At 40.9% G+C, this 12608-nt stretch overlaps 1 protein-coding gene across 5 annotated transcripts; it reads right to left on the reverse strand.

Annotated features, from left to right (window-relative positions):
• Nucleotides 1-937: 937 nt before the first annotated feature.
• On the reverse strand, nt 938-12064 carry LOC120108471 (uncharacterized). 5 transcript variants are annotated; one of them, XR_016396657.1, is made up of 3 exons: nt 11608-11741; nt 2806-2881; nt 949-1075 (listed from the first exon to the last, which is right to left on the reverse strand). XR_016396657.1 is itself a non-coding variant. In XM_089925834.1 (2 exons), the coding sequence occupies exons 1-2, from the start codon at nt 11767-11769 to the stop codon at nt 9931-9933; spliced, it is 903 nt and encodes a 300-aa protein (XP_089781960.1). In that variant the 5' UTR covers nt 11770-12064; the 3' UTR covers nt 5837-9930. The 5 variants fall into 5 exon arrangements, 1 of the variants encoding a protein (XP_089781960.1); XR_016396655.1 differs by lacking the exon at nt 2806-2881 and having other exon boundaries at nt 938-1075; nt 11608-11747; XR_015969368.2 differs by lacking the exons at nt 949-1075; nt 11608-11741 and adding an exon at nt 2060-2487 and having other exon boundaries at nt 2806-3044.
• Between the last annotated feature and the right edge of the window lie 544 nt (nt 12065-12608).

The raw sequence follows: 12608 nt of genomic DNA on the forward strand, positions 1-12608 counted from the left end.
CAGCCTAAATTCCAGCTTTACCTACTAGGAATTGCAACCTCCTTTATGAACTATTCATGTCTAAAATGCAAATGGCGAAACATAAACTTTAGAAAGTCTTGATGATGATTCGTTGTCCTCCGGCAGATCTAACATCACATGAGCGGAGATCATAGAGCCCACACAGTGCATATTTTGACGATTGCTGACCGAAGAATGGTCCCATTCAACAACCAACTCTTAGTGATGTGCTATTTGTCAAAAAGCAGTGCTCCCATTGCCCAATGCTTCTCCTTGCACAACCGATAAGAGAACCTTCTGTTTTCTTTGGACTTGGAACCTCTTTGATTTAGAAGCCATCTATGATTGAAAGGTTATTGTGTTTCTCACTCTAGCTCAGCCATTAGTTAAAACGTTGAAAGCAGTGTCATCAGATGTGACTTGAGCTAATCCTAGATGCTACCTCTTTAACTGTGTTTTCTCTCTGTCTATATTCTTTGGCACTAGCCATAGTCTTAATGTTATGAGATTAAAAACCTCTAATTGATCAGGAATTAATGTTTAGATTCATTAATTTTATGCCTTCATTTTTCATGTCTCCAGAGTTTGTCATGACCTTTCTGAATCCAAAAAAAAAAAAAAGTAAAAATTATTTGGAAGGATTTTCCTGATCAAAATGAGAACTATAAAATTCTGGCTACATGTCTGTGAGTTTATTGTTTCTGTTCATGATCTTTCTAGTCAAACTGCCATATCTTTGCTTCTAGTCCACTTCGCTGCTGCATAAAGATGAACGACATGAGAAGCCATCTCAGAGAGCACGAGCATGCTCCTTGTCGCTGCCATTATCTCCCTGCTTGCCTGAATGCCTATCATCATCATACTGCCCAATACCAGCATACAGCAAATGATTTCCTGATGGTCCACATGGATCTCCCAGTAAGGACTGATATTTTTATCAGGAAGGTCTTGAAGGTGAAGATGGCATAAAATGGCGCAGTCATAGCTTCATTGAAAGAATCAACTTGCCAACTATTGGCTGGTTCATTTGAAATGAATGGAGGAGTTGCCTTTCTTCTTTCTTTCCCAACTTGATCTAGGTTCCCACAAATTACACATTATACAATTATCAGAACTCAAACCTGGAAAATGCCACAAACAAGTGGCCTTGGAATTTCTTTCAATCAAATGAGCAGTGCTGAAGATATGGAGTTTCTCACCACCAAATACAACCTTGGAGTTACTTATTAACTGATGTAACCTTGGAACAGTTTTTATTCATATGTCCCTTTCCTATGGTTAGAAACAATGCAGGTTATTTCACTAAATCAATTATTGAATCAGACCAAAAAGTAAAGGAAGTCTCAATCCAATCTAGAAGTTTTATGAGTAAAAAAGGTGAAAGACCATCCAGTTTCTATTGACAAAAGGTGAAATCACAGGGTATATTGCTCTCAAGAGGTCAGAAGAAATTTTGGATTGCAGACACTCTTGGGTTGTTTGGGTGTATATAGGCTAACATATGACTATAGAATACCATATGCCAGAGGGGCTTGGTGACAGAGAATGGCTATTACATACTGAAGTCACAAACCCTGTGGAATGCTGATTTTCTACTGGATTTAATCAACTGTACTCTTGGATTGCTATCGAAGGAATGTAACCATTTTGTTTGTGATGACTGCTATGAAATAGGAATTTGGTGGAATGTATAGTAAACGTATACGAACAAGAAGCAATCACAATAAAAGGATGGAAAAAAAATGGGATTGGTTAATTAATACTTTTCTGATATAGCCTGATACAAAAGGCAGTCCAAGGTATCAAGAAAAATGAAGAAAATAAGCAAGTGACAACTCAAGTCCAGCTACCGCAATAAACACTGCCAGATTTTTTGTGCTTCCCGATCAGTCAAGCAAGTGACAACTCAAGTCCAGCTACCGCAATAAACACTGCCAGATTTTTGCGCCTCCCACGATTCTAGGATCAGTTTTTTATTTTTGTAAATATTACCATTTATTGTGTTGTAAATTTTCTTTTAAGTTACATATTTTGTACGCCTAAAATTATGCTTCTCTGATTGTATAAATATACAGAGTATGAATAGAAATTATTTATAAGTTCAAAATTCAAAATCATAGCAGTGTGCATTCTCTTTATGGTATCAGAGCCACAAACCTCTAACGTGTCTATCCTTTCTTGCTTCCTACGACATGGCTGCCATTCCTACATCTACCACTGATTCTCCAATTATCACCATCAATGCCGCAACCACCATTAACGAAAAACTCACCCCTTCTACCTTCCCTCAGTGGAGGGCTCAATTTGAAGCATTGCTCATTGGTTATGATCTCATTGACTTTGTCACTGGTGACAAATAATGTCCTACCATTGATGGAACGAACTCCGCTGCCTCCAAAGTCGCGAACTCCCACTGGGTTCGCCAAGACAAACTCATCCTCCACGCAATTCTTGCCTCCACTTCCACCACTATTACCCCACTCCTTGCTGCATACAAAACATCTCATGAGGCTTGGGCAACACTTACCCATTTATATGCGGGAAAATCACGAACGCGTGTGATGCAACTCAAGGAGGATTTGACCTTGATCACTCGTGGAAATCGCACAGTCATTGCATTCCTTCAAGCAATCAAAGTGATTGCCGATGAACTCGCAGTCATTGATCATCCCGTTTCGGATGATGACTTAAATCCTCAATGGATTGGGTCCCGAATTTAGAGAAATTGTGGCACCCATTCGTGCTCGAGAGACCTCTCTGAAATTTGAAGAAATACATGATCTTCTTGTAGGTCATGAAAGTTACCTTCGACGATTGGAGAATCAATCAGCAGCAAGCTTTGTTCCGACAGCCAATTACTCTCATCGGCAAGGAGGAGCTCCTGGACAGCAAAAACAAAGCCCTAAGTATTCCTCCAACAAGCCCCGCGGCAACAACGGACACAACAAAAATGGGCCCTCGCAGCAGTCTTCCTCCAATTCGGGCTACAGAAAATATAAGCCCAAGTGCCAATGGTGTGATCAAATTGGCCATACGGCCAAAAGCTGCCCAAAAAATAGTTTACTGTTTTAATCAAAAAAATAGTTTACTGTTTAATTAAAGAAAACAGTTTACTATTTAATTAAAGAAAACAGTTTGCTGTTTTAATCAAGAAAACATTTTACTGTTTTAATTAAAAAAATAGTCTATTGTTTAATAAAAAATAAAAACAGTTTACTGTTTAATTAAAGAAAATAGGTTACTGTTAAACAAAAAAAAAATAGTTTACTGTTCTAATTAAGAAAACAGTTTACTATTTTAATATAAAAAAATCAAAAGTGGCTAGTTGACTCGGCGGCATCTCACAATATGACCACCGACCTCTCTAATCTGTCAATAAACACTGAATATGATGGTACTGATGAGGTGGTAATCGGTGATGGATCAGGTTTGCCTGTATCTCATGTTGGTTCATTATCCCTTGCATCGTCTAATCGTGTTTTTCATTTACGTGATACCCTTTGTGTTCCCACAATTCAAAACAATCTTATTTTTGTTCACCACTTTACCAAGCATAACAATATTTACCTTGAATTTCATCCCACTTATTTTTTGGTGAATGATCGGATCACGGGGGCGACACTACTCAAAGGCGAATGTGAAGATGGAGTGTACCCATTTCCGGAGACTCTAGAAGCAAACTCCAAAAATGTCGTTGCCTATGTTCATGAACATACTACCACCGATGGATGGCACAAAAGACTTGGTCATCCATCTTCAAAAATTGTTCGTCATTTAATTTATGCTTTTTCTTTACCCACCAATAAGCATGGACATCTATCTCTTTGCACTTCATGTTCTCAAAATAAATCTCATCGTCAACCGTTTAATTCTTAAGGTCTCATTAGCACTACTCCCCTGGAATTAATTTACACGGATGTTTGGGGTCCATCTCATGAAATTGGTATTGATGGCTCAAAATATTATGTTATTTTTGTTGACCACTATACCAAATATATCTGACTCTATCCTATGACTCATAAGTCCAATGTTCAAACAATTTTTCTCCAATTCCGAAATCTTGTGGAAAATAAGTTTAATAAAAAAATAAAGAGTCTTTACTCCGATAATGGTGGAGAATATATTGGCCTCAAATCTTACCTTTCCGGCCATAGGATTAGTCATTACACAACCGCTCCCCACACTCCACAACAAAATGGTATGTCTGAAAGACGACATCGCCATCTTGTTGAGACTGGTCTCACCTTACTCACATACGCTCACATGCCTCTCTCATATTGGTCATACGCATTTCAAACCGCTGCATATCTTATAAATCGCATGCCCACCTCAACATTGAACAATCAATCTCCATTTGAAAAATTGTTCAAACAAATCTCAAATTACATCAAGCTCAAGCAATTTGGCTGCCTATGTTATCCCTTAACTAGGCCATATAACAAACATAAACTTGAGCCCAAGGCCCAACCATGTACATTTGTGGGTTACTCACTCTCCCAAAACGCATATCTATGCCTTGAGCCCATTACACGAAAGCTCATTCACTCTCGGCATGTCATCTTCCACGAAGGGACTTTCCCTTTTCAAAACACAAGGCCTAAAACTCCCATGCCCACCTCACCTACATCAGTCCAAGAAAATCCCTCGGTCGTGATCTCGTTGCCAAAAGTCATCTTCGCTCTGCTTCAAGCTCTAGAATCTCCGATATTGGGTGCTGAAGTCTTGCCATCGTCTGCAACTAGGTCACCTCCTGAACCGCCTCCTCACCAAGTAACCCCTCTTCCTCTACCTTGATTTCGAATCAAATTTCTCCATTAGAAGTGCATGAATCCAATGTTTCTGAAAACAATGAAGTGTGCACTCATCGCATGACTACCCGTTCTATGAACAATATTTATAAGCCAAAAAAATCATTTGCAGTCACTAAGCATCCTCTTCCACCCTCCTTGGAACCCACGAGTGTTACTGAAGCACTCACTGATTCACGATGGCGTGATGCCATGTCCTCTAAATTGACTGCTTTAATGCGTCACAATACATGGCAACTAGTTCCACCACCGAGTGATTGTAATATTGTTGGCTGTAAGTGGGTGTTTCGAATTCAGAGGCATGTTGATGGATCTGTTGATCAATTCAAGGCCAGACTTGTGGCAAAAGGGTTCAATCAGAGACCAGGATTGGATTACAAAGAGACATTCAGTCCTGTAGTAAAACCAGTCACCATACGCACTGTATTAACCCTTGCTGTTATGCAAGGTTGGTCTCTAAGGCAATTAGATGTCAATAATGCCTTTCTTCATGGGCATCTCACTGAAAAAGTATATATGAGGCAACCACCTGATTTTAGGAATCCGGAAAAACCAAATCATGTTTGCTGTCTTACAAAGGCAATATAAAACAAGCACCTCGTGCTTAGTACTCTGTCCTCAAACAAGCACTGTTAGAATTTGGTTTCCTCAATGCTAAATCTAATTCTTCTTTATTTGTGTTTCATGATGGTTCTATACTTGCCTATTGCTTGGTGTATGTTGATGATTTGATTCTCACTGGAAATAATTCGACATTCGTTGCAAGCATTATTGATCAACTTGGACAAAAATTCTCCATCAAAGACTTGGGATCATTACATTTTTTTCCTTGGTGTTGAGGTCATCCCTACCAAAGAAGGCTTGTTTCTAACTCAGCATAAGTATATCCGAGATATACTTGATAAAACGAGTATGGATGGAGCTAAGGATGTCACTGATAAAAATAAGAAGAAAGAAGCACTCAAACAATCTCACTATTTCAAAGTGGAGAAGAGAATTGATAGAGGATGAACAGGCACTCAAAAATATAAAGAGGAGGAAGAGAATGGAAATTCTACTAATTTTCTTTCTTCAAATTTTTCTTGCTGAAAATCAAAGATACAAAGCACCCTTTTATAGGGTACAAGGACCAGCTGAAAAACCTCTCTAAATTTAATGCAATTAAAACAAACAAAGTGGAAAACTAATGCCCACCTTCAGCCATAAAATAGAAGGGAGTGGGTGACCCTTTCTCTTCCAAAAACTAATGACTAATAACACCCATTAGTTTTGAACGGATGCCAACAATAAATGACTAATAACACCCACTAACTTTCTACAGTTTTGAATTGAATGGATGCCAACAATCGCCCCCTCAAATCAAAACTGCTTCATGCCCAGCATGTCTCTTAGCTTCATGAAAATTTCACCTGATAGTGGCTTAGTAAATATATCTGCTACTTGTTCAGTAGTGTTGCAATGCTAGAGCTCTATAGTCTTCTGTTTCACATGATCTCGTAGAAAATGAAACCGAGTATCAATGTGTTTGCTCCTTCCATGATGGACTGGGTTCTTTGCAAGCTGGATAGCTGACTTGTTGTCCACAAATATCATAGTTGGCTCCTCTTGTGGATGATCCAGCTCCTTCAAAATATTCTGTACCCATATTGCTTCACAAACAGTAGATGAAGCTGCTATATACTCTGCCTCACAAGAAGATAAAGCCACAATTTTTTGTTTCTTAGAGGTCCAAGAAAATGCAGTTGTGCCAAGATAGAACACATAGCCAGTGGTGCTTTTTCTCTCATCTTGGTCCCCTCCCCAATCACTATCTGAATATCCTATTAATTTTGCATTTTCACCATAAGTATAAAAGAAACCAAAATTAAGTGAGCCTTTGATATACCTTAGTATTCTCTTCGCAGCTAGCCAATGTCACTCCTTTGGTGTCTCCATGTAACGACTCACAAGTCCGACGCCATACATAATATCGGGCCTTGTGATTGTCAAGTACCTCAAGCTTCCAACCAGACTTTTGAAAAGAGTTGAGTCCACAATCCTCCATTTCCTTCTCTTGATAGTTTCATACCTGTAGGTACTGGAGTGTTTACAGTGTTGCAATTACTCATCTTGAATTTCTCCAAAATTTCCTTCATGTACTTTGTTTGAGATATAAATATCCCATCTGCTGTTGCTTTACTTCAATCCCAAGAAAATAGGTCATCAGTCCGTTGTCTGTCATCTCAAACTCTTTGAACATTGATAGTTTGAATTCCATAAACATTTCGCTGCTAGTTCCTGTGTACAACAGGTCATCAACATACAGGCAAATAATCAAAAATTCACCTTGATGATTTTTCATCATGTAGACTGCATGCTCATATGGACATTTGGTGACGCCATTCAGATGAAGATAGCTATCAATACGTGCATTCCAAGCTCTTGGCGCCTGCTTTAAACCATATAATGCCTTTTCAGGCAGTACACCTTGCTTTCTTCTGGCTGGTTAACATACACTTCTTCAAGAATATCATATAGAAAAGCTGATTTGACATCAAGCTGATATATTTTCAAATTATGATGAGCGGCAAGTGCAATCAATAATCTCACCGTGTCAAGTCTTGCAACTAGTGCAAAAACCTCTTCGTAGTCGATGCCGTACTTCTGCTTGTAGCCTTTAACAACTAGTCTCGCCTTGTAACGAGAAACTTCTCCCTCAGCAGTACGTTTGATCTTGTATACCCACTTGACACCAATAGCCTTTTGATTTATTGGAAGTTTTGTCAACTTCCACGTGTCATTCTTCTGAATAGCATGAATCTCCTCCTCCATTGCTGATCGCCAACATTCTTCTTCTACAGCTTCTTGGAAAGTGAGAGGTTCATGATCAGCATATAAACAGAAGAGGTTGGCCTCTTTGTCTTCTTCTCTTTGATTATAAATCTCCGCGAGACTTCTCATTTTGATGGAACTCTGGTGTATGGAAGATCTGTTGCTACTGCTTTCTGTTGAAGATGGTGAGTTTCTTCTAGGAGAAGGTGTCATGTTGAGGAGATGGTGGTATACTTGGTGGAACTTGTGTTGGGGGTTCTTCAAGTTCTTCAAACACTTGCTGCTCTTTGGCTTTCTCATCATCATTCCAGCTCCATGCTTTATCTTCATCAAAGATAATCTCTCTACGAACCACTAATTTCTTTGTTAGTGGATTATAGAGCTTGTATGCTTTCGATTCTTCATTATAGCCAAGAAAGATGCATTTCTCACCACGATCATCCAGCTTTTTCTGTTGGGCTTGGGAACTTGAGAATATGCAATACACCCAAAAATTCTTAGGTGTGCAATAGTTGGTTTGTAGCCGCTCCACGCCTCTTGAGGTGTCATGTGCTTCACACTTTTGGTAGGACATCGGTTCAGCACATATGTTGAGCACGCCACAGCTTCCGCCCAGAATTGCTTTGGCAATTCTTTCTCCTTGAGCATAGTTCTTGTCATATTAAGAATAGTACGATTCTTTCTTTCAGCGATCCCATTTTGCTGTGAGGTGTATGCCACTGTATATTGATGCTTTATGCCTTCTTCCCTGCAATACTCATTAAATACTTTTGAGGTATATTCTCCACCTCGATCAAAACGGAGAGTTACAATTTTGTGACCACTTTCTTTTTCTACATGGGCTTTATAATTTTTGAATACAACAAAAGCAGCTGACTTTTCTTTAAGAAAATAAACCCATAATTTTCTGCTGAAGTCGTCAATGAAAGTAATAAAGTATCTATTACCTCCTAGCGACTCAGGTTCAATAGGTCCACATATGTCAGTGTGGATCAATTGAAGTGGTGCCGTTGCTCTCCATGATTTGCCGCTGGAAAAAGGAAGCCATGCTTGTTTGCCAAGTATACATACATCACAAGTGTTACTTGGCGGCTCAATCATTGGTAACCCATGCACCATGCTTGATGAAGATAGCAGTTTTAGACCGCTAAAGTGAAGATGCCCAAGACGATGATGCCACTTCCATGACTCACTTTTTTTGAGTCCATAGAAGCATTGCTCTGACTTTGTGTTGAGATGAAGTGGGAACATACGATTTTGGGTCATCGGAATATATGCGATGATTCTTCCACTTGTATCTGTCAAAATGAGAGGGTTGTCTCTCATTTGTATGTTATATCCCTTTTCTACAAGCTGTCCAATGCTAAGAATATTGCTTTTCATATTAGGTACATAATACACATCAGAGATATACCCATTCTTACCATCCTTCTGATAGATTTTTATTTTTCCTTTGCCTTCAACTGATAGTTTGGAGGAATCTCCCATGTTCACCTTTCCGTGGACTTCTTTCGTGAGTTCTACAAACAATTCTTTCTTGCCACACATATAATTACTTGCCCCAGAATCAAGATACCAATTTTCATATGAAGTATGTGAATCATCATGTGCAAGAAGTAGGATAGATTCATTACCTGCATCATGTGATGCCTCTGCAACATTGGCTTGTTCATCAATTTTGGACCAACAATCGGACGCGTAGTGTCCAAAATTATTGCAATTATAACATTGGACATTCCTATTGGCTCCATGTCCATAGGATCTTCCTCTACCACAGTAACGGCCTCATCCTCGTCCTCGACTTCTAAAGCTTTGATTCTCCTGCTGATTTTGGCTTGATTGTTGAGGAGTACCACGCCCTCGGCCTCTGCCTCGACCACGGTTGGAGGTAGATTTTCTTTGATCATTTAGAGTCAGTTTTGACTCTAATGCTTGTTTCAATACAGCTGGATTGGATTTCTTCTGCATCCTTTGCTCATGTACTTGTAGTGAACCCAATAATTCTTTTTTTTTTTTTGGTCAAAGCGGTATTTCATTTCAAGTACCTCTAACGTGAATACAACCTGACATATCAAAGGAAACTAAACAAAATAAGGAGTGTGGGATGCACTCTAAGCTAGTCCAGAGAAACTCCCCAGAGTGCCGAGCAACATAGGAGGCGACCCAGTCTGCTGCACTGTTCGCCTCCCGATATACATGAGATATCTGACAGAAGGTCAGCTCCCGCACCAATCTACGCGTATCCCGTATCAGGGGGTGGCCATCCCTATATGTATCAACACCTCGTATCCAATCAATCACCGTGGAGGAGTCACCCTCGAGGCAGAGGCAATCGGCCCCCAACACCCGTCTCGCATACAAAATGCCCTCCCAGGCTGCCCGCACCTCCGCTCCCACGACAGTCGTACCCGATGTACTCCGTCCTCCAGTACTCCGTCCTCCAGTCATGTACTTGTAGTGAACCCAATAATTCTTCAATTGTAAGTATCTCCAAGTCCTTAGACTCTTCGATAGCTACAACTACATGCTCAAAGTTAGAGAAAAGGGATCGGAGTACCTTCTCGACAACACGAATGTCATCTAGCTTCTCACCATTTCTCTTCAAGCCATTCACAATTATTAGCAACCGTGAAAAATAATCCAACACCGATTCGCCATCCTTCATGTGGAGAGCTTCAAACTCGCCTCGCAATGCTTGGAGGCGAATCCGCTTCACTCGATCATCTCCTTTAAAGATGGAAACTAGAATCTCCCATGCTTCTTTGCTTGTTGTTGCTTCGGCAACCTTTTCGAAGGTAGCTTCGTCCAACCCTTGATAGAGTATAAACAAAGCTTTTTTATCCTTCTTCCTCTGCTCCCTAATAGCCTTCTTCTCATCTGTTGTATATGCAGCCTCTTGCTCATCAGTGGGTTCCACAAAACCATTGTTAATGGTTTCCCAAAGATCTCGAGATCCAAACAAGGCTTTCATTTGGATACACCATGAACCATACTTATCCTTTGATAACTTAGGAACTTGTTGCTGGAAGGAATTCATCCCGCTCTGATACCACTGATAAAAATAAGAAGAAAGAAGCACTCAAACAATCTCACTATTTTAAAGTGGTGAAGAAAATTGATAGAGGATGAACAAGCACTCGAGAATATAAAGAGGAGGAAGAAAATGGGAATTCTACTAATTTTCTTTCTTCAAATTTTTCTTGCTGAAAATCAAAGATACAAAGCACCCTTTTATAGGGTACAAGGACCAGCTGAAAAGCCTCTCTAAATTTAATGCAATTAAAACAAAACAAAGTGGGAAACTAATGCCCACCTTCAGCCATAAAATAGAAGGGAGTGGGTGATCCTTTCTCTTCCAAAAACTAATGACTAATAACACCCATTAGTTTTGAACGGATGGCAACAATAAATGACTAATAACACCCACTTTCTACAGTTTTGAATTGAACAGAAGCCAATTGAACGGATGCCAACAGTCACAACTCCTCTATCTACCTCAATACCTCTAAAGTTGGCAGATGGCTCCTCATCAGCTGATTCCACACAATACCGAAGAGTGATTGGAGCATTGCAATACTTGTCCTTAACAAGACCTGATATAAGCTTCGCAGTGAATAAACTGTGAGTATTGGGCCAGGGGGGTATTGGGAAGTGGATGTACGGTGTTTAGTCGTCGAACTCTCCAAAACCCATCTCTCTATTTCTTGATCCTACGTTACTGTTCCTTTCTCACTATTCTCCTCCTTTCTCGGAGACCGAGCCCCCTGAACGGACGCCAGCGTCACCGGAGAAAGTGCTCGTGACTCCTCCCCAAAGTTAGCTAAGCTTCCGACCATCTTAGTTTTCCTCTTCCCAGCCTTCTTCCCTCCCGATTTGCTTAGGATAATACACACAGAGAGAGAGAGAGAAAGGAGGAAAGAAAGCAAGCAAGAAAGAAAGAAAGAGAGAGAGAGAGAGAGAAAGAAAGAGCAGAAGGGGGGCTCAGTACCCGTGCGTCTCCTCCGTGGGAAGGGCCAGCTACGGCGGGTGCCGCCGGTCTCGGCCTGGGCCTCCCGAGCACTCTGGCGAGGGACCGCTCCCTTGTGTTCACGGAAAAGAGGAGGAGGAGGCCGAGCTTTGGATGTCGCCGGCGCCGCCGGCCTCGGGCCATTTTCCCCAAGCTCCCTTTCCACCATGGGTTCTCCTCCCGAGCTCCCTCTCCGCCGTGGGGTTTCCCCAAGCTCCATTTTGGGATCTTCCTCCTTTTGTGCTCACGGGAGAAGAGTGGGAAGGTGAGAGGAAGAAGAGAAGAGAGCAGAAGGAGGAGAAGAAAAGAGAGGGGAAGAGCTACGGGGAAAAGAAAAAGAAGGGAAGGAAGAAAGATGGGAGCACAGGATGCTTCGGGATTCGGGAAAGAAGAAGAAAAAAAAAAGGAGAGCTGCAGGAAGCTTCGGGAAGAAACATGAAGGAAGGAGAGAGAAAAGGAAAAGAAAAAGAAAAAGAGAAAGAAAAAGAGAGGAAAAGAAAGAAAGAAAGAAAAAAAAGAGATGAGAGGAGGCCCATCGTGAGCTGAACTGGCCTTGGCTTCTGTTCATTGCGGGCTCAACTTAGGCCCAGTTCAACCATATTGGGCCCAGTTTGGGCCGTACCTCTTTGTGGGCCCAACTTGGGCCCACTTCAGCTTTGTTGGTGTCACGACCCCGGCCCCGTTCCCGGCGGGCCGCCGCAACGGTCCAAGGGTGCGGGTAGGCATAAGGCCACTAGCCACCGCGTAGAACCCTACTACCTATCAATCATCAATAGATCTTGAAATAATTTGGCATGATACATGCACAAAATGATCACTTTTCCTATAGTGACCTGTCAGGATTATCTCAATACATACAACACACTACCTGTCAGAGCAGCCATCACATAATCTGTCACATAATAAACCTGGACAATATATAGCAATACATTATCACAGGCACACAACTGATCTGCACACATATATATATATACCTGCTTCCC

The sequence above is a fragment of the Phoenix dactylifera genome, chromosome 10 (genome assembly GCF_051530095.1).
Source record: "Phoenix dactylifera cultivar Ajwa chromosome 10, Ajwa_hap1_PhDact_Kaust_v1.1, whole genome shotgun sequence".
NCBI classification, from domain to species: Eukaryota; Viridiplantae; Streptophyta; class Magnoliopsida; order Arecales; family Arecaceae; genus Phoenix; species Phoenix dactylifera.

What these genes read in the sequence shown, in the direction of transcription:
- LOC120108471 (XM_089925834.1), bottom strand. Translation starts at nt 11,769, where the DNA reads ATGGCCCGAGGCCGGCGGCGCCGGCGACATCCAAAGCTCGGCCTCCTC. An exon ending in CCCACGGAGGAGACGCACGG is followed by an intron (nt 10,672 to 11,607) that starts GTACTGAGCCCC and finishes TATTTTTATCAG; the next exon opens with TGGTATCAGAGCGGGATGAA.